General features: G+C 36.9%; 2 protein-coding genes and 3 long non-coding RNA genes across 8 annotated transcripts; 2 read left to right on the forward strand and 3 right to left on the reverse strand.

The window, feature by feature from the left end:
• Nucleotides 1–621: 621 nt before the first annotated feature.
• On the forward strand, nt 622–2196 carry LOC148693434 (uncharacterized). Its single transcript, XR_015951871.1, has 3 exons — nt 622–805; nt 1423–1763; nt 1848–2196. It is a non-coding gene; the product is annotated as an uncharacterized LOC148693434 (long non-coding RNA).
• A 1445-nt stretch (nt 2197–3641) lies between these two features.
• Nucleotides 3642–7885, reverse strand: LOC148693435 (uncharacterized). Of its 2 annotated transcripts, XR_015952024.1 has the most exons (5): nt 7412–7874; nt 5971–6000; nt 4339–4575; nt 3902–3974; nt 3642–3818 (listed from the first exon to the last, which is right to left on the reverse strand). It is a non-coding gene; the product is annotated as an uncharacterized LOC148693435 (long non-coding RNA). The 2 variants fall into 2 exon arrangements; XR_015952023.1 differs by lacking the exons at nt 3642–3818; nt 3902–3974; nt 4339–4575 and having other exon boundaries at nt 5700–7146; nt 7412–7885.
• Nucleotides 7886–9479: 1594 nt separating this feature from the next.
• LOC148693436 (uncharacterized) lies at nt 9480–11470 on the reverse strand. Its single transcript, XR_015952426.1, has 3 exons — nt 10423–11470; nt 10054–10240; nt 9480–9943 (listed from the first exon to the last, which is right to left on the reverse strand). It is a non-coding gene; the product is annotated as an uncharacterized LOC148693436 (long non-coding RNA).
• Nucleotides 11471–12020: 550 nt separating this feature from the next.
• Nucleotides 12021–14128, reverse strand: LOC137727449 (phenylcoumaran benzylic ether reductase Pyrc5). Of its 3 annotated transcripts, XM_088677992.1 has the most exons (6): nt 13826–14128; nt 13587–13721; nt 13239–13476; nt 12629–12832; nt 12337–12514; nt 12021–12288 (listed from the first exon to the last, which is right to left on the reverse strand). In XM_088677992.1, exons 1-5 carry the CDS (start codon nt 14111–14113, stop codon nt 12348–12350), a joined length of 1032 nt encoding a protein of 343 aa, XP_088534118.1. In that variant the 5' UTR covers nt 14114–14128; the 3' UTR covers nt 12021–12288; nt 12337–12347. The 3 variants fall into 3 exon arrangements, with proteins under 3 accessions (XP_088534118.1, XP_088534119.1, XP_088534117.1); XM_088677993.1 differs by having other exon boundaries at nt 12021–12514; nt 12629–12814; XM_088677991.1 differs by having other exon boundaries at nt 12021–12514.
• A 1291-nt stretch (nt 14129–15419) lies between these two features.
• Nucleotides 15420–16412, forward strand: LOC148693437 (uncharacterized). Its single transcript, XM_088678013.1, has one exon. It carries the CDS (start codon nt 15459–15461, stop codon nt 16410–16412), a length of 954 nt encoding a protein of 317 aa, XP_088534139.1. The 5' UTR covers nt 15420–15458.
• Nucleotides 16413–26349: the final 9937 nt, after the last annotated feature.

Here is a 26349-nt window from a genome sequence, read left to right on the forward strand (position 1 = left end):
TAAAATATAATAGCGGAACAAGTTTGCCTCGTTTGAATTTCACACATATCTATATATACACATACATGTTGATTTTAGATGGACTATATGTACACATATTTATCTGTGTATGTATTATTCATTCATCACAATAAAGTTACATCATAAAAGTAACACAATAATACGATAACCGAAAAGAGAAACCACAACAAATTAAACTCATAAACCCTCTTTAACTCCATCATTTTCTTAGTAGCATTCAATTACTTCTTAACTCCCTCATTGAAATCTTTATTCAAATCATGCTTTGGGGCATTAAGGGCAACTCCGTTTTTATAAGGCTCGGAGTTTTTCGGAGCTAGTGGGCATGGCACTTCTTTGGTTCCTTTAGTTTGTTGGTTTGTAGCGTTCATGTTGATCACTGAAATCTGTTGTAACGTACACTACTACACAGCAAACGAACACAAGAAGGCAACTGAAGACATCCAAAGCAAAGTACTCGAGAGGAAAGTGAAGGTGAGCTTATTGAGAATACTAAGGCCTTATTTGAAATTGTTTTTTTTCACCAAAAAGCCGTTCACTTTAAAGTGAAGGACCAAAACCTGTTTGGTAAGTATTTAAAGAAATTAAAGGGGTATTTTAGGCCTTGGAAGTTTTTCTAAATGACCTAATCTATCCCTGAATTTTAAGCGGTAAAATTCTAACCCTAATCTGATCGATGCCCTAGCTATATTTACGAACGTCTCTACGCAACCTCACTTTCATACTTCCATTTTTCTCATAACTTCTCCTTGTTCAAACTCCACGAACTCTTGATTGCTCAAAGGTACAAAATCAAGCTTTGAATTATATGGTTTTCATTTTATAGTATTTATTTTTCTTTTTGGTGTAAGATTTTTTTTTTCTTCTTTTCGATGGTGATCTATTATATAACTGACTGATGGATTTGATAATCTTGATCGATTATTTGGATTACATTGCTTTTGTTTAACCTTTCCAGTAATCTTTTTTCATATGATTACTTCTATTTATGGGCTCATGGCTTGGGAATTGTTCTGCTATTATATTCTAATTGCTCATGTAAATCGAATTCGATCAAATTTTATAAGAGTAATCGAATTTCTGTTAGAGTTGTTCGTAGTCATGTCTGAATTCACATGTTTATCGTATATATTTTCTTGATGTAGTTTGCATAATATAATAGATTGGACATTTTTTGTGATTGAATTTCAAACCTGGTCATTTTTTTATCCGTGCATCCAAAACAACAATCAAGTGATTTCTTGACAATGAATTGGACTTAGGTTTTTTTTTTTTTTTTTTTGCACTCTAGTTGTTTGTAGTAACAAGTTCGCTTGATCAATTAATTTGTTCTTTTTGTATATGTAAGTGTTGATATTCTTGAGTGAATACATGCAAATATATATAATATTGTATACACAGATGGTTAAGAAGGAAAGTAATGGGGCAAGTGGATCACAACCGCCAGCTGTATGGAATGCTCACAATACATCCCTATTTTGTGCCATATGAGGAAGTGGAGGTAGAAAACCAACTTGGTACTCACTTTAAGAAAGAGGGATGGGAAAATGTGAGTATTAACCTAAATAAAGAGACTGGAGCTGAGTATAGTAAACAATAGCTGAAAAATCAGTCGGATGCGCTTAAAGAGCAATGGAAATTGTGGAAAGAACTAAAGGGAAAAGAAACTGGTCTCAGATGGAATCCTAAGCTCAACACTGTTGATGCTTTTGATGAATGGTGGCATAATAAAATTCATGTTTGTAAGCTTCTTGTTGGTGTTTTGGACATTGTCTGTCTATTATTTAGAATGAATGCATTTTAATACTTATTTCTTTAAATTGCAGATCTTACAAAAAATATAAAAGCATGCGAAGAAAATGAATTAGTTGTGATATGGAAGAGAAGCTAGATAGGATGTTCATGAATACCACTGCTACTGATGATGATGCTTGAGCACCCTCATATGGTGTACTTCTATTTGAAAAGAATGATGAATATGATGAGGATGATGGCTCAAACTTAGATAAAGAACAAGAAGAATTTCATATTACCCAAGGACACGAAGCAGAAGAAATAGAGACAATGAGAAACAACATTGCTGCAAGTTTAATTCGTTCATAATTTTTTTTTTATGTATGCTTATTTTCTGTTATTATTGTTTGAAGACATTCAAGAAAATTTTATTTATTTATAGTTGTTGTTTTTTAAATAACTTTCGGCAATGCAACTGCAGATATGTTAACATAATCTGAAGAAAAAAAGATAAAAATATATAGTTAAGAGTCATCTTTTTAACAAAAATAGTTAGAAAAAGATTTTCCACATTATGTCTGTTTTTGTCATTATTCAGAGTTACAACACTTTTACATTAATATTTACCAACTGCTTTTATACTATTTTTCATACTCACATTAGTTTTAAAAATATAATTTACCAAACACTCAGTTGTTTTATTTTACCACAAATTATTCTTAAAATACAACATAAGTAATTTTAAAAATATGCACAACAATTCCAAAGTGGCTCTAAGGACTATCTTTATACAAGTGTGTTGTAGGCTCCCAATAAAAAGATTCCTAACCAACCTAGGTAAAACTTGAAATTAAAGTCTTCCAAGATAGAAAGGGAGAACGGAGAAAAAGAGTAACTTATGGATAAAAGATTAGTTCCATGTTCTTATTACTTTGCTGCTTTTAGTAGTATTAGGATTAGTTTCCTGGAACCAGATCACAAGTGTTAAAAACATATTTGTTCATGCTTAATAGTTAACTAGCCTTTCTGCACAATTGTAGGATTAATTTGGAATCTCCTTCTACATTTGCTTTGGCATTTAGCATTTCTTATCGCACCACTTTCAATGCCCCAAACTAATATTTTTCTTAGGGAACAAATTGGAAGATAACACAAAGTTGAGTGGGGCATAGCTTTTGTTTTCTAGGATTTAAGAATATGCACATTGCAGACTACAAACTGAAAGCATAAAGAAAAGGATTATAAATAAATATGACGATAAGTACATACTAAATTAAAGAAAAGGATTAATTATATATTCATTTGAAGAACTTATATGGACGTGCAGAGACCCAAAAAAAAAAAAAAAAAACAAATAATTCCAAGTCTGTCATAATATGGCTTATATCCAATACATAGATTTGACATAATCTAAGAAGTAAAACACCTGCCAACCCCATCCCCCGTGCCACCAAACAAACATTGAAAGGGAAGCAAGCACTAAGAAATGAATTGACAAAAGATGTTTACTTCATCAAACAAATAAATTGGTATATCGTAGAATGGAAAAGTAAACCAACATGCATCAAGAGAGAAGCCGTGTGAATTCCACTAATAAAAAAACATATAAATTCTTGATAAATTGTACCGCTGACATTTAAATAAATCAAAATTGGACAAAAGAGAAACAAAATTCAAAAACAATATAAGATCATTGGTTGGAAACGTCCAAGATTAAAAACAAAATAAAATCCTGAGCCTATTTTGAAGGGCTCTGTATGACTCTTCCGGTCTTTTATTTTGTTTTTCTATTTTCACTTATTTTTGTTCTTGTGTAGAACTTTAATCTCCAAGTTACTGAAAAACTCCTTCAAACACAATCGGAAAAATACTATAAAAAAATAAAATAAAATAAAATAAAATAAATAAAGAGCAATTTTTTAGTTAATTCATTCAAAAATTTACAAAAACCAAAAAGTGAGGCAAATTTTAAAAGGTTTGAGTGCAGAGAGTGTGTACTTTGTCTTGTTTGAGTAAAGCGAAATTCCCGAATTGGTTGCTTCTTAGTCTTTCTTTCTTGTTCCCTGCGCAAACCAAATTGATAAAAAAATAAAATAAAATAAATAAAAAATCAGAATGTAGAAGACTTAAATTTTTTATGACTTACGGGAATTTTCCGAATGGCGTTATGTGGTGGGAGGCTTTTAAAATTGAACGTGAATGTCTCCTTCCTATTAAAACTAACAATGATACAAACCAAATCAATTAGCGTGTAAAGAAATCTAGAAACGTTAGAACTCTCAGGTTTATCTTCCATTTTATATGTTTTCATAATTTTTCGATAATAAGTGGCATCGTTTACGGTAGTTCTTGACTTGCTTACTAATTTGTATGGTGTACATTGGCAATATTAGTTATTTAGATTCAGTGAACGTGCAATTAGTAACGCAGCAGTCTACATAGACTGAAAACTACATGCATATGATTGATGATGCAGACAGTGAAGCTTGGAAAAAAAATCGCCATGCTAGTAACTAATTAGTTACATAAACTAAATGTAAGGCTTGATTTATTTTTCTGATCACTAAAATACATATCACTCACTTGAATTTAGATGGTGATGAGAAAAGAATTCGGATGAAGAGGGATTGAGATCTCTACAGCTCCTTAAAGCATGAGTAAAACCTTATTCATGGAAAGACGCAACGGCAGTGCATCCTGGATGAACCAAAGTCCCACTTTAATCAAAGAGCATACTCCGGTCTTGCCAGGAATCATGCAATTCAACACCATCAAATTAACCGTCCCATCAGGTAAAGTTTCCGACTTCGCAACAAAACCCTACAACCACAAAATCATTACCCAATTTACACAATAAATGTATGGAGGCATATAAATAAAGAAACATTGTTGGAAGCTTATATTACATGCAATGAACGGAGAAATAATTTGTTATAAAAAAAAAATTTATTTGTGTTATCAGATAATTTGTAGCAAACATCGTTGAGAAGATATTGGGAATTTCATAAGATGAAGACTTTATGCACGTTTCTCTTTTTTGATTCCTGGGTTGAAATAAGATTTGTGGAATGATATATTGGCAGTTCAATTTTATTTGAGGGTTTCAACACGTCGCTTTTTATTTTATGTTTCAATTTTTTTCCAATACAACGAATTTTTACAATCATCGTGCGCAGTGATGGAGCCACATAGAGGCCAGAAGAGGCCTGGGCCTATCCTGGAATTTCCCTTTTATATGTATTATCTGCCAACTATGTGGCTCGTTGTCTTTGGGGTTTTGCAGTTGCCTGTCCTGGGGTCGAGACTTGCCGTATACCAAGTACCAACATGATTCAGATTTCTTAAAATAAGTGTAAAATTTTCTAAAAAAAAAAAAAATCGTATAATTTGCCTTCTTTTTTTAATCATATAATAATCAACCCCCATTTTCTTCTTGTTATAATTTGCCTTCTGTGTTACCATATAAAAACAAAGCCAACATTTTATTCTAATATTAGCTTTATGTTTTACCATATAAAAATCATATCTCTTTTTTTATCAGTTGATATAAAAGAATCTATACAGTTTCGAGCAAGATCGTAATTTTAAGACTTAATTTAGAAATTTTTGTTCGAATCTAACTTATTAATCTTTTATTTATCAAAGCTCATAAACAAGTTTTGTTCTTATGATATAGTCATTTCAATACTAAAAATTTAAGCTCTACCACTCTTTTTAGATTAAAATTTTCCATGCCAATACAAAACACAAAACCTTTAATTTTTCTCCCATTCAATATGAAACCGTTGCTTCACTAAAGACGGTTGACAATATGAAACCGTTGCTTCAATAAAGAAACAGTACCAACAAAATCACTTTCTTTTTTTGCTGCAAAAGAAGAAGCAATAGTGAAAAGATTTATTTCTATTTTATATTCTGTGGAAAAAACTTGGAAGAAGAAGCAATAGTGAAAAGATCATATTTATTTCAAATTTTTAGGCAAAAAAAAAAAAAAGTAATACAGAATACACATTTCAATAAATAAAAAACCTAAAACCCATTTCACGTTTGTGGGTTTTCGATACTGCACAATTATATATGGGAAACAAAATGGCCGTTAAAAGATCCCTAAACAAATTTCTGCTCCTTTTCTTACAGTTTTTCTAGAGCTAAACAGAAACCAACGATGAAGGCACATTTTGAGAAAGTATTGATGAAAACACATAATACACATACCTCCTTAAATCTTCCCTCCTTTTGCTCAGCCTGTATTTGGAATAGATTATTACTTAGGCATCAACATTGATACGTTTCAATTTGGCATAAGTATTTGGAATAGATTATTACTTAGGCATCAACATTGATACGTTTCAATTTGGCATAAGTACATTTCTAGACGATATCTTGGTACGTTTCAAGTTGGCATGGGTACATATCCTATCAGCATTGGTACAGATCACTTTGACATCGGTATGTTTCAAGTTATATTAGTACATTTCAACATAACATGAGTACAATTCAAGTTAGAAATTAATATATTTAAATTTGATTTCAATTTAATATTAACATTCATATATCTCATGCCGAATGACATTAATCTCATTCCAACTAATCCCTTTTGTCAACAACTTTTATGCAAATTATATTGTGCCACAATATTTTAAAAGCACTTGTTTTTTGTTGCATACCACATAACCATGCAATCAAACTAGAACGCAACAAGAGAAATGTAGCGTCCATGGTGTTTCCATCATGTTGGATTGGCTATTTCCATTTATTCTATTGCTGTAAGTTTTTTCTGTGATCAATGAAGTTTTATTATAAAAAAATAAACGTTAAAATTTCAAAAATTAAGAGATAATATTGATGATTTAATAGTTAATATCTATTAATTATCCAACATAGGGGCATAGATTCTGACATGCCAAAAAACCTTTATTAACTAAAAAGATTAAGTGGAAAATCAACATATAACATTTTTCATTTAGAAAAACAAAATAATTAAAATAAATTTAAAAATGCTTGTGAAAGCGTCTTAATCAAAATTTTCAAGGACACAAATGTTTAATAAGAAAAATTGTAGAAACGAGGTGGGGCATTCTAATATTCTCTTAAAGAAGGGGCTTGGTTAGTGCAATTTAGAACCTGATAACAAAAGCATAACAAAAAAAATTTCCAATGCCTAAAGTTAGGGTTGGACATGCGCAGGGCCGGACCCAATTTTGAAAGAACCAGATCTAACCGGTCCATTTGAAACGGACTGGTTCGGACCTGGTGGGTTCTTGTGTGTTTTATTTATTTAGTTTTTTTTTTTTTTTTTTTTTACCCGAAACCACCACCTTCCTCGACATCTCCACCTCCCTTCGCCAAGGCCATGCTGCCCTCTCCTTCAACGCTGAATCCCTCAAGCCCCTGGAGTCCCAATTCAAGTAAAATGATGAGAAAAATCGAATTCGGAAATCATAGTTGGAATTCAGGGTTGAAAAGGCCACTGGGATCGGATTATGCACGAATTCAAAACTACAGTTGGAATTGAGCTCAAGTTATGCACAAATTCAACCAAACATAAACTAAAAAACTGGAAGAGAAACAGAGAGAGAAGCTCACAAATCATAACAAAATCAACCAAACAGCACCTAAAAATTCAAAAAATTGATCACAAAGAGAGAGAGATCACCTCGAGATTCATCTAACGACGAAAAGCAGCAAGAGCCATGATCTTGATCCTACGAGCTCGAATCTCATCCATTGAGATATCGCTGGTAGTGATCAAAGAAGTGCAGGACTTGGTGGAAATGAAATCGCCAGAAAACAAGCTTCCTCTGCAACCCTCGATCTTGCTTCACTCCCAATCGTCGTCCAAACAACCTGCAAGTTCAAGCAAATGAATCAGAAGATATTAAAACGATCGAAACGCAGAAACGCACAAATTAAAACGAAGCAGAGCCGAAGCAACCATGTGTTAAGCTGGAGACGGAAACGAAGCCATAGCCATAGCCATTGCTTCTCTCCCTCTAGCTCTAAAAACAAAGGTGTGGGAGAGAGAGAGAGATCGAGAGGAATGAGATTAAGAATCAACAGATTCGAAAGGGAGGACAGAGGAGAGGAGAGTATTCGAGAAGGTGTGAGAAAATATGAGAGGAATGGGAACATGTTACAAATGGGACGGTTTGGGTACCCCTTTTTTTAGACTTCTGGAACCGGTCCGCCTCTAAAATTTCAAAGGCCCAGCCTGGCCCGTTTCTCATTTAAAAAAATAAGAACCAGGTGTACCCATTCCGAACCATGATTACCCGTCCCGACCTGTGGTTTCTATACTCGTTTGCCCACCCCCACCTGAACCGCCTTTTGAAAGCTCGATCCTACTTCGAAAATCTACAAAGGGAAAAATTGTGAACCTAAATTAAAGCATCTTCTCTCACTCATAAGAAAAATGGAGTTTTAACGAAACACTCCCAATATTGTTCACTTTTAACGAAAAACCACATTTTAACATTTTCCTAGTACTATTCACTACACTTTTATTTGTCATTTTTCATTAAAACTAAAGTTTTTTTTTATCTTTTCGTTAGTTTTTCATAAGAAAAATGGAAACTCTATATGGAAAAGAATTGAAATTATGCATAATGAAAAGTGGATCAAAACTCCAAATAGATTATCTTAATGCATAGGAGATCATTGTTAGAATTCGGAAACAATTGAAACTTCATTTTAAAACTTAATCAATTGATTTATATTTAAATGGAAAGAAAGTATTAGTCAATTTTACCTATCTTCTTAGTGTCGCTCCATTTCTCTCTTTGATTAAAAGCTTGAATTTTTACTTTCCTTCCATTCCCCTGCTGCATGACAGTTTAGTAGCTCTTGTTTACCTACAACAAATTGAAAACCATTTGGGGAAAACAACTAAGCCTTTGGTTATTAGATTTTTGGTAGGCAAAGCAAGAAAATTACACATGACAAAACTATTAAAACTTTAAAACCCACTTCCCAAATCAGGTTCTCTAACTGGCTAATGATCATATTGGATATAAATTATCATCCCAAACAGTGCAACGGCTAAATTTTTTTTTTTTTTTGGACATTCTAGTAAACTTTGCCAATAGAAGTTCAAATGAAAACCAAAAAGTGAGTGGCTAACCCAAAAAAGGTCAAATGAACTTTGCCAATAAAAGCTTTGAAGCAATTCGTTTTCAGAAACAAAAATCTGAAAGAGAACACATGAAGGGGAAACCAACTTTAAATTTCATACTATTTGGCCTATCCTTACCCATTTAAAATGCACCGAATAAACAAAAGTCAGGACTACAGAACACGACCCTTTAACATGCTCAGTTTCTCCACCTTATTAACTTTTTCCCTCTCCACTCACTAAAATTCTTCCTCAACTTTTAAGAAGTTATTGTGCAGTTTGTTATTGTACAGTTGCAAGTTTGCCCTGCTCAGGAAAACACAGAAGTAAGATTTATAGATTCATAATAAGAGAAATTCCTTATGTAATTAGCAACAATTCCAAATAAGAAGCTCACTCTGTAGATTGAAAATGGACTCCTTAACTGATGCACGGCGTAGCGGATTGAAACGAAATTAAACGAAAAGGGAAACTAATATATAGGGTCCACTATCTCCTAGTGCGAGGAGAAACCTATAAAACCCCAAAATCTCGTCTCTAGTACTAGCCTACAACGTAGACAACTAAAAGAACAAAGCATAACAATCTCACAAAGAGAAAGGCAAAAAACTGATACAAAGAAACACTCTGAGAATTTTCATTAATAAAAAACGTCCGACTTCTCCATCTTAGAGAAAGAGGTGGTATTTATAACCATTTCGTAACATACATTCAGAAATTAAAAAGGCAATAAAGTTAAAATAACAAAAAACTGAAAATATAATAAAGAAAGTAAACCAATCAGCCAAAAAATGTCCAAAACGCCTTGGTTATTATTAGGAGCTACTAATGGCTGTTATTAAGTTCTTCTAATTGGTTATAGTCATTCCTTTTATCCAAATGATTCAATAAATGCACCGACGAACTAATCTGCATCATTAACATGCTCTGGTTCTCCACCATATTAACTTTTTCCTCCTCCACGCGCTTAAATTTTTCATCAACTGTTAAAGAGTCGCTGTGATGTTTACTATTGTACTGTTGCAAGCTTGCAATGTATTCTTGCAATCGTTTGCACATATCATTCAGTGATGTTATCTGCAGAGCTCCGAAAAGAATAATTTTCACATTAAAACATTTGTAAAGAAACTCCATACCTGTCAACATGGAAGCAAAAGAAGGAAAAGAATGCATATTATACTACTTACCTTCTGAGTAACACTTGAAAGCTCTCTTTCAACTCTCCCCTGCTCTACCGTCTGGTACACGTATTAAAACATTTAATAATGTAGAGAAATTAACCAAACTCACCCACATTGAATGTCAAACCCACCTACAACCAAAATGCTTCTGGATCTCATCAGTTGTTCCGACTAATTTCTTCACTCCTGTAACCTAAGGCAAAAATACCCACATCAATACTACCTAAGCTCTGTAATTCCTATGGAAATCTTGCATATAACCAACCTACTCTTTTCAAAAGAAATTCGATGTAATAAAAAAAAATAAATAAATAAATAAAAGAGAGAGAGATTCTAAAACTTTGCAGCAGAAACAAAGAAAAAACAAAAACTTACTATGTCTTGTGACTTTAATACCAATTGCGCTTCAGGCTCCTTGGCTTTTGAACCACCATGGTCACACTCATGAATCCATAACCACGAAACCAAAGTCATTACTTTGACAAATAAACATAACCAAAAACAAAAACAACTAAAATTTTCAAATGGGTTGTCCCAAAAATTACCAACCGAGTTACTGAAAACTGTGATATGGGGTCCGCAAACCAATTTGCACTGCTCCAACGAAGACCCAAGAGGAACCACAATTTGATTCCAATTAACAAAGAAGGAAAAACAATAAATAACGGGTATATACCTGTAAAAGAGTGACAAGTGCTGAGAGCCTTCCACCTCATAGCTGATTGCCTATTCGCTAAATCCTACAAAACCAAAAAATTGAAAAACCACAATTTCTCATTCAATCATATAACAATATCCACAAAATTCAACACAAACACACACAAGTAAAAATAAAAATTAAAGAGTGTTACCTTTCCCAACACAAACTTCAACCACAAAAATTTGCTAGATAGACAAAAAGAAATTCACAAAATTTAAGCAAATGCAATTTCTAAAGATTTTGGACAACAGAAGGCCAATTTTCCCCAGTTTAATTTTCATAATTACAAAATAATCGCAAGCAATTTAATCAATCGTAGCAGAGCAGAAAAACCCCAACGCTACTACACAACAAATTACACACAAGGAGGCAACTGAAGCCGTCGAAAGCACTCGTGAGGAATACTATCTTTATACAAGTGTGTTGTAGGCTTCCAATAAATGGATTCCAATCCAACCTAGGTAAAACTTAGAATCACAATCTTCCAAGATAGAAAGGGAGAAGGGAAAAAAGAGTAACGTATGGAAAAAAGATTAGTTTCACGTTCTTATTACTTTCCTGCTTTTAGTAGGATTGGGATTAGTTTTCAGGAATCAGAAAACAAGTGTTAAAAACATATTTGTTCATGCTTAATAGTTGATACAACATTCACATACGTATTTTCACTAAACTATATGAAAGAGAAAATTTGACTACTCAATGAATCAAAAGTACGTTAGAGCATCTTCAAAGGAGATATCAAATCCTAGGTGAAAATGTTATTGTGCATATTTGACAACAACAATTCACATGAGTTGTTAAATCCTAGGTGGAGATCCTAATGTACATATTTGACATGAAAAATCCTTCCAACCAAAATGTTATTTACTGACTGAATTTGAAGCCTTTGTCATTAGGAGTCAAATTTAACATCAACGTCATACTTATTTTTTATTAGGTTATACTCTCGTCAAAGACGAATTTGAATCACATTACTGTTAGTCTATTGTGAAGCTAAGCAGGCCACTTCCCCTTAATGTAGGTAATGTGAAATTATAACCGTCAAATTCCAGATCTATTGCATTTATAGAAATGGTGGTAAAAAAATTACCAGATAATTTTCATTTCAATTCATAAAACGCCCGATTCAAGGCATTATGTATCGGCCGTATAGATGCTCTAACATAAATGTCTATTGAATAGTTTTCCAACCGAAATGAGAGAGACGTGTTAGCGTCGATAGCTAAACAAGGCACAAAAGGTTGAACCAAAACACAAAAGAAAAACCAGAATCTGAAGGGGAAGAAATCTACAAGCCATGTCTTCTCCGTCATTTTACAAAAAGGTGGTACAGAGAGTTGAACAAAGATGCGACAAACAAAGATGCGACAAAGGGGAAGTAGCCGTCCCCATATGCTAGTTATTTCCACACAACCTGAGATACATTAGTCATCAAACTACCTACTATTTATTTGCAAAGATAGCCAGTTTCACTCATATAAAACCATCAACACGCTTCCAAATCTCGATAGCCAGTTTCACTCGTATAAAACCATCAACAGGCTTCCAAATCTCGATAGCCAGTTTCACTCGTATAAAATCATCAACAGGCTTCCAAATCTCAGACAAACTGGTTGAGGTACTCATCGACTGTGGTGTATTTGACATCAGGGTAAAGAGCTGTGGCTTCCACGCCAAACGAAGGCTCGATCTCAAAGTTAGTGTGGTCTCCCTTCACAAAAACTGCGTGACCAATTGATAGTATCACATTGAGCGGCACAGCTGCCTCTGCAAAAAGGACACAAAAATAAACCAACCAATTTTAAATTTATCTCAAAATGTTTGAAACAAACAAAAAAATTCAAATCAGTTGTTCCCAGACTGACAATGATTGCCACTAACCTTGGATGTTCTTGAGCACCTGCTCCTCCGGGACATAGATTCTCTCGAGGGTTTTGCCAATCTTCTTCTCCCAAAGAGAGACAAGCTCATTGAATGAAATGGCGTTGGCAGGGGGCCTGATATAGAGGACTTTGTTCAAGGTTCTTGGATCATCCACTGCCCTAATTGTGTACGTCCCAATGTCGTCTTCCTTGTTGAAAATTGCTGCAAATCAAACAAATTCAAAACCCCTTTACATTTTCGAATACGCAAAAGTGGGCCTTATGCTGCAACTCATATGCATAACAATTACTCATCGGTTAATGCAAATCAATCAGATTGAAAACCCCGCTTCAATTTTTTTCTTTTGACTAAGTAATACTTCAAATACTACTCTACGCAGAGGAAAAAACAGATTTGGATGCCAAAAAGGCATGCACACGTCAAATTTATGTGCACCAAGGGCGCGCACAGAGTCCTGGCCTAACACACATATGCATAACAATAACTCATCGGTTGCTGAATAATTTACCAAAAGCCAAAGTGGGTTTTGTGCAGTAAATTGAAATAAAATGAAACCACAGAAAATACATCTATTCAGAACCCATGGTTAAGTAGTTTTAGGTTTAACCTTTAGGGTTTCCATCGCCCAAAATGATGACTTTGTCCCTAGGAGCAGAAGAAGCCCCGGGCTGGTTCAAAGTAGGCAAGAAGTAACCAGCAAAGAAGTTGGAGGACACATAGGTGTAAGGAATTCCCTCAGCCTCCACAGCTCTGCGAATCTTGGCCTTGGTCTCAAACGCCGATTTGGCAGGCTCAACAGCGTGACTTCGATCGACGTCATTTCCAAACTCCGACGGGAAAAATCTCTGCAGCCCAATTCATACATTCACAATCGCAATTTTACAGAACTAAAAAAAAAAAAAAAAAAAAAAAAATACAAAAACCAGAGTAACCCACAAAACTTCAAAACTTTCACCTTAACATTGCCTGCTTCTTTGATGGCAGCAATGATCTTTCCCTGATCAGCCAACTGACCATGCCCCACCGTCGAGATCACCACGTCGACTTGCTTGATCGCCTTCACCAAGCTCTCGTGATCGTACAGATCACCCTACAAATTATATAAAATAAAATAAAAACAAAACACACAAATCAAGCAAAACCCAATTGGCTAATCGGATTAAAAAGCTAGAAAATGCTGGGAATTTTACGAACCAGGACGAAATTGACGCCCAGAGCCTTGAAGTTCTCGATGACTTTGGACTTTGCCGGGTCGGAGAGAGAAGCTTCTCGAACCAGAACGTAGGTAGGGTACCCGGCCTTGGCGCTGGCCTCGACGATGAACTTTCCAATGTAACCGGTGCCGCCGATGAAGAGGATTTTGGACTTGGAAGCCATCGGGAATGGGAATCGGGGGGATCGGAATGGGATGAGTTGGAGAGAGAGAGCGAGTGAGAGCGTTGCGAGGGAGAGGAGGAATAAGCGGGTAGCTGAGAAGTCCATTGACAGTTGTCGAAGTGGCTGTGACTTATAGTGTGAGTGGGATGCGTGGAATGACGAAAATACCCTTGGCAGGTGGTGAGCACGATTATAGCATGACGTTGGTGTTTGCGTCTGCATGATGCTGGGTTTGTATGTGGATGGAAGCCCATCCACGTTCAGCCGGACGATGAGAGATGTTTCTAGATTTGGCCTAATAATTATATTGATTTACTGCATTACATTTTCAAAAGAGCTGTCAAAATTTTAAATGTACTGCTATTGTACATATTTAACATCAAAACAAGAAATTTTGTAAGGTCTCTTCAAAGATGCTTTAAAAAAAAAATACATTTTACTTAGAACCCTTTCAATAAACGTAATTTTATTTGGAGTCCACTGAGTTTTTAAGAAAAGTATAACTGTTTGTTATAAAATTACTTGAAATGGTTCTTGAAAGAAGAACATAATAATTACTTCTTTTATAAAGCACTTCAAGTATTATCTTCAATCCAGAAACACTTTTCACTTTTTCTACTAAGCATTATAAAAAATGATGTCAATTATTTTTGGAACTGTTATTAGAACACCAAAACTTTTATTCTACACTCCTCACAAATATATTTTTCTTTCTAATTATAGAAAGTTTAAAGTAACAAATGAAAATTTTAAAGTGCTAATAACAATTTCCTTATTTTTAAACATTTCCAAATAGCCCAGTCTAGGTTCCACAACTTTTAAATAATCTAACCGTAATTACAACTTTCAAGGAATAAAAACAGTGGGATTTTAATATAGTTACAGTTTTAATTTTTTGTGGAAATGAAATACACATGGCATGAGTAGAAGCTCGAAAGTTGAAATGAAACATAAAGTGAGGAGGTTGTTAAGTAACAAATTCACATGTATATTTGAAGAAAAAATAAAAACATTACCACTTTTGTTATGCTATGGAATAACAACATTACCACTTTTGTTATGCTATGGAATAACAACACTACCACTTTTATCTGTCTGAAACTATTGACAGTATGGACAGTATGGAAGGGAATATTGCACGTGAAAAGGAATGTTGTATATTCCTTGACAGCTAGACACCACATGGTTTGCTGCTTATTTTTCTCTAGTTGCTGCATCATGGACAGCAAGCACAACACCCTGTATTGCATTTGTTTATTGCATGCGTATGTGTGCATGCGTGTATGTAAAATGTGTATAAACCATGCTGCCGTTGCAGCAGTTTTATAAGAAAACAACAACAAGTTGAAACCAAAACTTCAAGATGGTATCAGAGCAGGAACCATAGGGTCCTACCTCTGTTGTTTATCCTTCTAGCTTGTTCTTCTTCCTTTGTTCATCATTTGTTGTGATGGCAGAAGATATCTCATTTAGTTCTGAGGCTACAAGTTCCTCAACCCTAACACCAGCCAACATGATACACGGGGAGAGCAACCCACGACTGTGCTCCGTGTTGTTGAATGAGTTCAACTACTTGTCATGGTCACGAGCTATATCTCTTGCTCTAGGAGGAAGATCGAAACTAGGGTACGTAAATGGAACCATCAAGCCTCCAGATTCTTCCTCAGCTACCTTTGATGCATGGCACTCAAATGACCAGCTTGTTATGTCCTGGATACTTAACTCGATGGAGCCCAAGTTGTCCGAGATCTTCAGCTACTCAGATTCTTCACACATCTTATGGGAATCGATCAAGGAAATGTACGGCAGTCAACACAATGCTGCCCGTGTGTTTGAACTGAAGAAAAGCCTCGCTGTACTTAAGCAAGGTAATCAAACTTTCATTCAGCATCTTGGAAGCATGAAATCTATGTGGAATGAACTTGATCTATATCGTCCACACACCACTGAATCCGCTGCACTCTTGAAAAGGGCTGATGAAGATAAAGTGTTCCAACTATTGGCAAGCTTGGGAGTTGAGTATGAAGACTTGCGTAGCCACTTACTAATGACTCCTGAGCTACCATCGTTCGTCAACGTGTGTCATGCAGTCCAAAGAGAGGAAACTCGAAGGAAAGTAATGCATGTTGAGCCCCGGTCTAGCCCAGAAGCTAGGGCTTTCACCAGTAACCACAACTTCACTAGTGAAAGGCTTTTTAATGGAAAGAAAGCTGACTGGAAATGCACATACTGCTGGTTCATTGGGAAATTGTCAAGAGAATACTCCGATATCTCTAGGGTTCGATCGGCAGAGGCATACTCATGCAGAAAAATGAGTCTAATAACATTCTGGCCTATACCGATGCTGACTGGGCTGGTAATTCCCTTGATCGAAAATCCACCACAGGTTTTTGTACCTTTGTAGGTGGAAACCTTGTCACCTGGAAAAGTAAAAAACAAACAGTGGTTGCACGGTCCAGTGCTGAAGCTGAATATCGGGCCATGGCAGCAACAGCTTCTGAACTCATCTGGTTGAAGAGTCTCCTTCTTGATCTTGGCTTCACCAGCAAGGAACCCATGTCCTTATTCTGTGACAACCAGGCTGCAATGCATATTGCATCCAATCCTGTCTTCCATGAACGGACTAAACACATTGAAGTTGACTGCCACTTCATCCGCACTCAAGTTCAATCCAAAGTCATCGAAACTGTGTACACTAGAAGTCATGATCAACTTGCGGACCTTTTCACGAAAGCTCTCGATTTTACACAGTTTCAATGGTTATTGTTCAAGCTTAGATCAATCAACCCCCTTGATCCAGCTTGAGGGGGAGTATTGACAGTATGAACAGTACAGTATGGATAGTATGGAAGGGAATATTGCACGTGAAACACCCTGAGTTAAAACCTAAGTTTAACAAGGAAGGAAAAATGATCAGGGATGGGAAAGGGTTTGCGCCTAAAGCCTTCCAATCTAAAGAGATGTCAAACTTCACCTCAAGCCCTATCTCCCTGATCAATGAGTTTGCCGCCTTTCTCCAAAAGAAGAGTGATATCGCTGAGGGTAACAATGTCACCACGGAAAATTCCATAGAAATGCTTGGAAAATTTGCTGGTTTTTTGGCAAATTCAAACACCACTACATCCAGCAATATCCCAGGTATCATTTGTGCACTTTCCACAGCTCTCAATCTCACACACGATTTTTGGATTGTAGACTCAGGTGCCACTGACCATATAACCAGCAACCAAGCTTGTCTACATGAGTTTCAAAAATTACCTAATCCTACTCATGTGTCTGTAGCAAATGGGAAAGGGGAACCAGTCCTAGGAAAAGGAAAAGTTAAATTGATGGGGAGTGATGTAGAGTCTACGGCACTATATGTACCCTCATTTCCATTTCAGCTTCTGTCCATAGGAAACATCACACATACTTTGAACTGTCTTGCTATTTTTTCTCCTCACACAGTTGTGTTTCAGGATCGAGTCACTCAGAAGAAGATTGGTGAGGGTTTTTTCTTAAATGGTATGTACTACATCTCAAAGGAGTTCAATCAAATTAAGGAACCCATTGCCACCCTAAGCCATGTCCAGAAGCATCAACTTTGGCACCAACGCCTCGCTCATCCCTCCGAACCAGTAATGTCTAAATTATTTCCAAATTATTGTACCAACACACATGAGTGTGAGATCTGTCAAATGTCAAAAGCCACTAGGCTACCTTTTGTACCCTCTAAATCTAGAACCAGTAAACTCTTTGAAGTTGTACACTCAGATATTTGGGGACCTTCCCGTGTTGAGTCATTTGATGGGTACAAGTATTTTGTTACATTCATAGATGACTACTCTAGGGTTACCTGGTTATATCTCTTAAAGTCTAAAAGTGAATTTTTTACAGCTTTTCAAGACTTTCATAAGCTAATAACCAACCAATTCTCCTCAAAAATATATACCTTACGGTCAGATAATGGCACCGAGTATACCTCTAATAATCTGTCAAACTACTTGAGCAGTCATGGTATCTTGCATCAAACTAGTTGTGTGGGTACACCACAACAAAATGGTGTTGCCGAACGCAAGAATAGGGATTTATTGGAGAAAACTAGGTCTCTTATGTTTCAGATGCAAGTTCCCAAGAGATTCTGGTCCCAAGCACTCCTCACTGCAGCCTATATCATTAACAGACTTCCCACTCGTGTCCTGAATTCCAAATCACCTTTTGAAGTTATGAAGGGAAGAACTGCTGATTTAACTCATTTCAGGATTTTTGGATGCATTTGTTATGTTCACGTTCAAGCAAATCATCGTGATAAACTCGAACCTCGAGCTATCAAGTGTGTGTTTATGGGGTACTCGACTTCTCAAAAGGGATACAAATGTTATAACCCACACACTGGGAAGCTGGTTGTCTCTAGGGATGTACGGTTTGATGAACTCGTTCCTTTCTTCAACAATCACTCCCCGAATAGTTCTCAGGGGGAGAGTCTAATGGATATTTTTCCACTACCAACTCTTGCTGAAATCCATACAGACACCCCCCCCCATACCACCCTATAAGTGATTCCCCAGTTGATGAGATGGTCAGTGAAGATATACCTCGTGCCCCAGCACCAGTTGTTGCCACACAACCAATTGTAGCAGCACCAAAAAGGAACCCAACTCGCGATCGCAATCCTCCTCTACGGCTACAAGAGTACATCACTTACAGTGCAAGGCATCTCATTTCTGAAGCTCTTACTTATCACAAACTGTCAGCATCTCATGCATCCTTCCTAAGTCAGGTGACAAATAATGTTGAGCCTAAAAACTTTCAAGAAGCAGTATGTATGCCCGTGTGGAGAGAAGCCATGCATAATGAGCTCAAAGCACTGAACAAAAATCCAACCTGGAGTGTGGTAGACCTTCCCAAAGGGAAGAAAGCCGTAGGGAGTAGATGGATTTACAAGACCAAATTCAATTCCAATGGTACCATTGAAAGACACAAGGCACGATTGGTTGCACAGGGGTTCACTCAAACCTACGGTATTGATTACAAGGAGACTTTTGCTCCCGTCGCCAAAATGAACACAGTAAGGGTGTTGTTATCAGTAGCAATCAACCACGACTGGCCCTTGTTTCAAATGGATGTTAAAAACGCATTTCTTCACGGTGAGCTTCAAGAAGAGGTGTACATGAAGCTACCTCCAGGACACCCTCAAGAACAAGAACCTACCAAAGTCTGCAAGCTTCATAAAGCTATATATGGACTTAAACAGTCTCCTCGAGCTTGGTACGCCAAACTGAGCTCCGTTTTTGAAGTGGCAAGGTTCAAAAGGAGTCATGCTGACTCCTCTCTCTTTGTTCGAAGTGGTGTCCAAGGGAAGCTCATAGTTCTTATATATGTTGACGACCTTATCATCACGGGGGACAACATGGATGAACTCGAGGCTCTTAAAAGGTCGCTTCACCAACAGTTTGCCATTAAAGACTTGGGAACCTTGAAATATTTTCTGGGAATTGAGATGGCTACCTCTTCCAAGGGTTTATTCTTGAATCAAAGAAGGTATGTTCTTGACCTTCTTAAAGAAGCACATATGGTCAACTGCAAACCTGCTCGCACCCCACTTGCTAGCAAACTTCAATTGGATGCTCCAGGTAAACCCCTATCAAATCCTAATGTGTATTAACGCATGGTTGGGAAACTCATTTACCTCACTATCACAAGGCCTGATATTGCTTACTCCGTTAGCCTTATCAGTCAGTTTATGCATTCTCCTACATTGGTTCATTGGGAAATTGTCAAGAGAATACTTCGATATCTCAAGGGTTCGATCGGCAGAGGCATACTCATGCAGAAAAATGAGTCTAATAACATTCTGGCCTATACCGATGCTGACTGGGCTGGTAATTCCCTTGATCGAAAATCCACCATAGGTTTTTGTACCTTTGTAGGTGGAAACCTTGTCACCTGGAAAAGTAAAAAACAAACAGTGGTTGCACGGTCCAGTGTTGAAGCTGAATATCGGGCCATGGCAGCAACAGCTTCTGAACTCATCTGGTTGAAGAGTCTCCTTCTTGATCTTGGCTTTACCAGCAAGGAACCCATGTCCTTATTCTGTGACAACCAGGCTGCAATGCATATTGCATCCAATCCTGTCTTCCATGAACGGACTAAACACATTGAAGTTGACTGCCACTTCATCCGCACTCAAGTTCAATCCAAAATCATCGAAACTGTGTACACTAGAAGTCATGATCAACTTGCGGACCTTTTCACGAAAGCTCTCGATTTTACACAGTTTCAACGGTTATTGTTCGAGCTTGGATCAATCAACCCCCTTGATCCAGCTTGAGGGGGAGTATTGACAGTATGGACAGTATGGAAGGGAATATTGCACGTGAAAAGGAATGTTGTATATTCCTTGACAGCTAGACACCACATGGTTTGCTGCTTATTTTTCTCTAGTTGCTGCATCATGGACAGCAAGCACAACACCCTGTATTGCATTTGTTTATTGCATGCGTATGTGTGTGTGGACATCGAAATTTCGGTGAAATGAATGTTGACCAATAATTAAAATTTCAACGCTCACGTGTCACATAAATTTTACATGTAGCGTGTGACTCAACGAAAAATCGAAATAAATTGGAAAAGTCATCAAATAGGACACGTGTCATTACCTGGCAGAAATGATTTATTTCATCTGATTATTTAAATCCAAAAATCAAGTTTTGGAATTCTATAAATAGGAAGCCAAGGCATTCATTTAGGAAAAAAAAAGAAAAAAAAAAGAAAAGAAAAAAAAGGAAGGAATAAGAGAAAGAAAGGAAGAAAGAAAGAAAGAAAGGAATTTACATCACACCAAAACCTTGAAGCCTCGAAACTCTAAAGCTCTCAAGAAAATCCCGAAGGATCAAGAAAATACTCTTCATTCTTCATAAAATCCTCCTTCAAGGCCAAGCCCCAACGGCCCTTGAAGAACTCCAACTGACTCAAGATCAAGCCCCGACGACCCCTTGAAGAAAGTGTTCATCATCCGTTCGTCCTAAGATCAAGCCCCAACGGCCCTTTGGATCAACAACCTCAACAAATCCACACATCCACTCAGTCTTCAAGATTAGGCCCAAAAGCCCTTGAAGATCCGCTCATCCATCAACCCTCAAGATCAAGCCCCGACGGCCTCTTGAAGAAAGCCATACACCCAGTCTTCAAGATTAGGCCCAAAAGCCCTTGAAGATCCGCTCATCCATCAACCCTCAAGATCAAGTCTTCAAGATTAGGCCCAAAAGCCCTTGAAGATCCGCTCATCCATCAACCCTCAAGATCAAGCCCCGACGGCCTCTTGAAGAAAGCCATACACCCAGTCTTCAAGATTAGGCCCAAAAGCCCTTGAAGATCCGCTCATCCATCAACCCTTAAGATCAAGCCCCGACGGCCCCCTTGAAGAAATCCATACACCCAGTCTTCAAGATCAAGCTCAAAAGCCCTCGAAGATCCGTTCATCAACTGTTCATCCCTAGATCAAGCCCCGACGGCCTTTTGGATCAACAGCTCATCCACAAACCTACACCCTACGAAGATAGAATCAAAGGATCAAATTACAAAGAGATTGTAACCCCAAAATCATTAAACATAAAATATATTTTGTACACGTATTCTTGTTTCTTGTTTCAGGAATTTTTCGTGTTTACAGTGTGCATGCGTGTATGTAAAATGTGTATAAACCATGCTGCCGTTGCAGCAGTTTTATAAGAAAACAACAAGTTGAAACCAAAACTTCAAGAGAAACGAAAACAAAAACACTACCACTTTTGTTATGATATGGAATATATGATCAAATATTAGTTTCTAATCACTATAGCAGTTCAAGACTAAGAAAATGGGGGAGAAAACCAAGTTTCATTTAACTTTGGAAGCATGAGAACCGACAATGCTACTCCCATAAATGCGTAAAAACATAAACAGTTTTTGTACTAAAGAACCATATAGATTGAAGATTATGAGTTGACATTAAGAAAGATGATTCGTCCTCGTGAGGGAAACGATGAATTGATATTAGTCCAAAAATACCATATTTTAGTAAAGTATGTGTCTTATAATATTTAGCACAATATGTTGGACTTTTTAAGGTATTTCAAAATACAAGAAGGGTGAAACAAAAGTTAGCAAGGTGGAAGGCGAATACTCTTTCTAAAGCAGGTAGATTAACTCTTATTAAGTCTAATCCAACTAGTATGCCTAACCATATCATATCTTGCTTAAGTGTCCCCTCGTGTAACAAAGAATTTAAACAAGAAATGTAGGGATTTTTTTTTTTTCTGGGGAAGGCATAGGAAACTTTATCCTTTAGCTTGGGATGAAGTTTACATGGCTAAAGACCAAGGGGATTAGGAATTAGAAGAGTAGATTATTCAATAATGCTTGTATGGCTAAGTTAGGATGGAAAGTTCTAAAAATGAGAACAATTGGTGGGCACAAGTGGTTATATAATGATTTTTTTAAATTGTAAGGTTAGACAAAACTATATTGTAACCTGGAAATGAATTTTAAATAGTAGACATGTTATCCACATGGGAATGAGATGGGTGGGGGGTAATGGTAGGGGCCATCTTTTTTTGGACCCATAGTTGAATTTTTCCTTATTTGCTTGTCCACCTCATTCCAGTTAATTAGTGTTAGAATATTAATTGGGAAGCTAAAGTTTGTGACTTTATTGATAATGGGATCTGGGACAAAGTCTGGCTTTCTCAAGTATCAAATTTAGATGTTGTGAAAAAAAATATGTTTGGTAATTATTCCCTTGCAGAATAAGGAAGATTACTTCATTTAGGATCATTCATCAACTGGTTAGTTCTCAATTAAATCAGTTACTTGGATTCAGAGTTCAAAACTATGAAGTGAAGAGACAAAAGCTCCGTAAGAGGATATGGAGGCTAAACATACCCCCTAAGGTAAAAAAATTTGCATAGCAGCTTATTTAAGGGAAATTGCATACTAAGGTAAGATTAAATAAATTCATTCAAAATGCTAACAAAGATTGCCCGTTATGTGGCAAGGAGGAAGAAACACAAAATCATCTTTTCTAAATTGTGATTTTGTGAAAGAACTCTAGAACTGATCCCCATTAAATACACAATTAAGTAACGTTGGTCATATGAATGATTTTTAGATTGGTTGGAATTAATTAACAATGATGAATGCAGTGGTCTGAGTGAGCTTAGTAAGGCTTTTGTGAATTGTTGGCAAATTTGGAATGATAGGAATAATAAAGTTTTCAGAAGCATAAGTCCTCATCTTGCCAGTGGAATTGACACTGTTCAAATCAGAATGTTCGATGGGATGATACGAGCTTTGGGGAACGTCAGGTATGTCCCTCGACTAAGAAAGAATTTGATTTCCTTGGGTACTTTAGATGAGGCCGGTTATGGGTACAAGTCTAAAAAGGGAAGACTCAAGGTAACCAAAAGATCGCTAGTGGTAATGCGGGGTGACCTACAACCCAATAAGTTGTATACGTTAATTGGGACCACTGTAGTAGGAGAAGCAGCTGTTTTTGTAAATCAAAGCGTAGAAGACAAGACTAAACTCTAGCATCATAGGCTCGGGCACATAAGCCAGAAAGGGTTGCAAGAATTACACAAGCAAGGTCTGTTGGAAGGCGTGTCATCTTGCAAACTGGATTTCTGTGAATACTGTGTTCTCAGAAAGCAAAGAAAAGTATCATTTGCAACTAGCAGTGCAGATAACCGAAGCAAGGAGAAACTTAGGTATATTCACTCAAATGTTTGGGGCCCTGCACCAACTAAATCAAATGGTGGTGCCATGTATTTTGTTACTTTCATGGTTGATTTTTCTAGGAAGGTTTGGGTTTATTTCATAACGCAGAAATCTGAGATTTTTGCAAAGTTCAAGGAATGCAAAATAGAAACTGAGAATCAAACTGGAAGAAAGATCAAGTACCTGAGAAGTGACAATAGAGGTGAAAATACAAGTAATGAGTTCACTGATTACTGCAAGCAGGAAGGCATCATAAGGCACTTCACAGTAAAGAAGAATCCCCAACAAAATGAAGTTGTTAAGAGGATGAACTGAACTCTCATGGAGAGAGAGAGAAGTATGCGATTTCATGCATGATTGCCTGATAGTTTTTGGGCAGAGACTGTTAATCATGCAATTTATTTGATTAACAGGTCACCATCTACAATTCTCGGTTTTAAGAGTGCAGAAGAGGTATAGTTTAAGAAGCCAGTGGACTATTCCAAGCTCAGGGTGTTCGGCTGTAGTGCTTATGCACATATTCCAAATGATGAAAGGTCCAAGCTTAAATCAAAGTCTACACATTGCATATTCTTAGGTTTTGAGAAAGGAGTTAAGGGTTTCAAGCTTTGGGATTTCAACAACAGGAAAAAGGTTGTCAGTCAAGATGTTATCTTTGATGAGACAACCATGCCTCTGAATAAAGTCAATAGCAGTCAGGAGAAGACAGACGATGCTGAAATTGAAGCAACAAAGATTCCATTAATCAGTTTAGATGAAGAAGCTTAGGTGAAGCAAATCGAGCGAAAGGCCGAATCTGATGGTTTTGAGGAAGAAGAAAAGCATCAACATCCTTCACTAGTTAGGAATCAGGTGGAGCAAGAAACATGAAAGATTGAAGGCATTCCAATCCACCAAACATCTCAAAGGGTTCGAACTCCAACCAACAATCCACCTGCATTCCAGAGATGCATAGCACTGAACAAACCTAAGCGGAACAAGAAGAAACCTGACAGGTTTGGGTTTGATCAAGACGAAGTTAATTATGCTCTTAACATTAGTCAAGGAGATGTAACTACTTATCGAGAAACTATAGCAAGTGATAAGCGAGACAATTGGATAAATGCTATGACAGAAGAAATGAAGTCTCTTTACAAGAACTCTATCTGGGAGTTGGTTCCTAAGCTCAAAGATAGAAAGCTAGTTGGATGCAAGTGGGTATTTAGGAAAAAGGAAGGACTACATGAACAAGATGCTGTGAGATTCAAAACAAAGCTCGTGGCTAAATGGGTATTCACAAAAAGGAAAGGGTGGATTATGACGAGATTTTTTCCCTTGTAGTCAAGCATACTTCTATCAAATTGCTTTTAGCAATGGTAACTCAGCATGATATGGAGATTGAGCAAAGGGATGTGAAGACAACGTTTCTTCATGGCTCAACCAGAAGGATTTGTTGAACATGGGAAAAAGAACCTAGTATGTCAACTAAGGAAGTCCCTGTATAGCATGAAACATTCTCCAAGACAATGATACAAGAGATTTGATTCATTCATGCTAAAAATCAAGTTTAGAAGATGTTTATATGACTGTTGCATGTACTATCATGTGTTCCAAGATAGGATGATCATATTGTTATTGCTATATATGGATGACATGCTAATTGCTTGTCAAGACAAGTCTAGAATTGAAGACTTGAAAAAGATGTTGAGCGAGGAGTTCGATATGAAGGATCTAGGTGCTGCATAGAAGATCCTTGGCATGGAAATTCAGGGAGACAGAACCAATGGAAGGATCTGGATATCACAAGCCAACTGTATTCAGAAGGTTCTTGAGAAGTTCGATATGCAAGAAGCAAAGGTAGTTTCGACTCCTTTGGCGGCTCACTTCAGGTTAAGTGGGCAACAGTGTCCTACGTTCGAGGAAGAGCAACAAGTAATGAAGAAGGTGCCTTATGCTAATGTCATGGGCTGCCTCATGTATGTAATGGTGTGCACACGTCCCGACATAGCTCAAGTGATCAGTGTTGTTTCCAGATACATGGCAAATCCAGGAAAGCAACATTGGGATGCAATAAAGTGGATTTTGCGTTATTTGAAGGGTTATTGGCGACAAAGGATTATGTTTGAGAGGCAAAAGGAAAGTGCAGGGGTGTTAAGATATGTGGATGCCGATTATATAAGGGACTTGGACAAGAAAATGTCAACTTCTAGTTATGTGTTTACATGCGTAGGATGACCAATCAGTTGGAGGGCACTACTGCAACCAATTACAGCTTTGTCGACCACAGAGGCAGAGTATATTGCATTGGCCGAAACTAGAAAATAAGTGATTTGGCTGAGTGGCTTGGTAAGTCAAATAGGAATCACTCAAGATTGTGTGAAGCTTAAGTGTGATAGTCAAAGTGCCATTCACTTGGCAAAGAATTAGGTTTTTTCTGGAAAATCAAAGCACATTGAAGCAAGGTATCACATAATCAGAGATTGGGTGGAGTCTAAGGAAATTTGGATTGAAAAGATTCATACGGATGACAATGCCGTAGATTCCCTTATAAAGATAGTGTCGGCCAAGAAGTTCAAGCATTGCTTGAACTTGATCAATCTCGTTGATTATTTAAACTGTAGCACCTC

This window comes from Pyrus communis, chromosome 10, assembly GCF_041283825.1.
Source record: "Pyrus communis isolate YQ-2024b chromosome 10, ASM4128382v1, whole genome shotgun sequence".
Lineage (NCBI taxonomy): Eukaryota > Viridiplantae > Streptophyta > Magnoliopsida > Rosales > Rosaceae > Pyrus > Pyrus communis.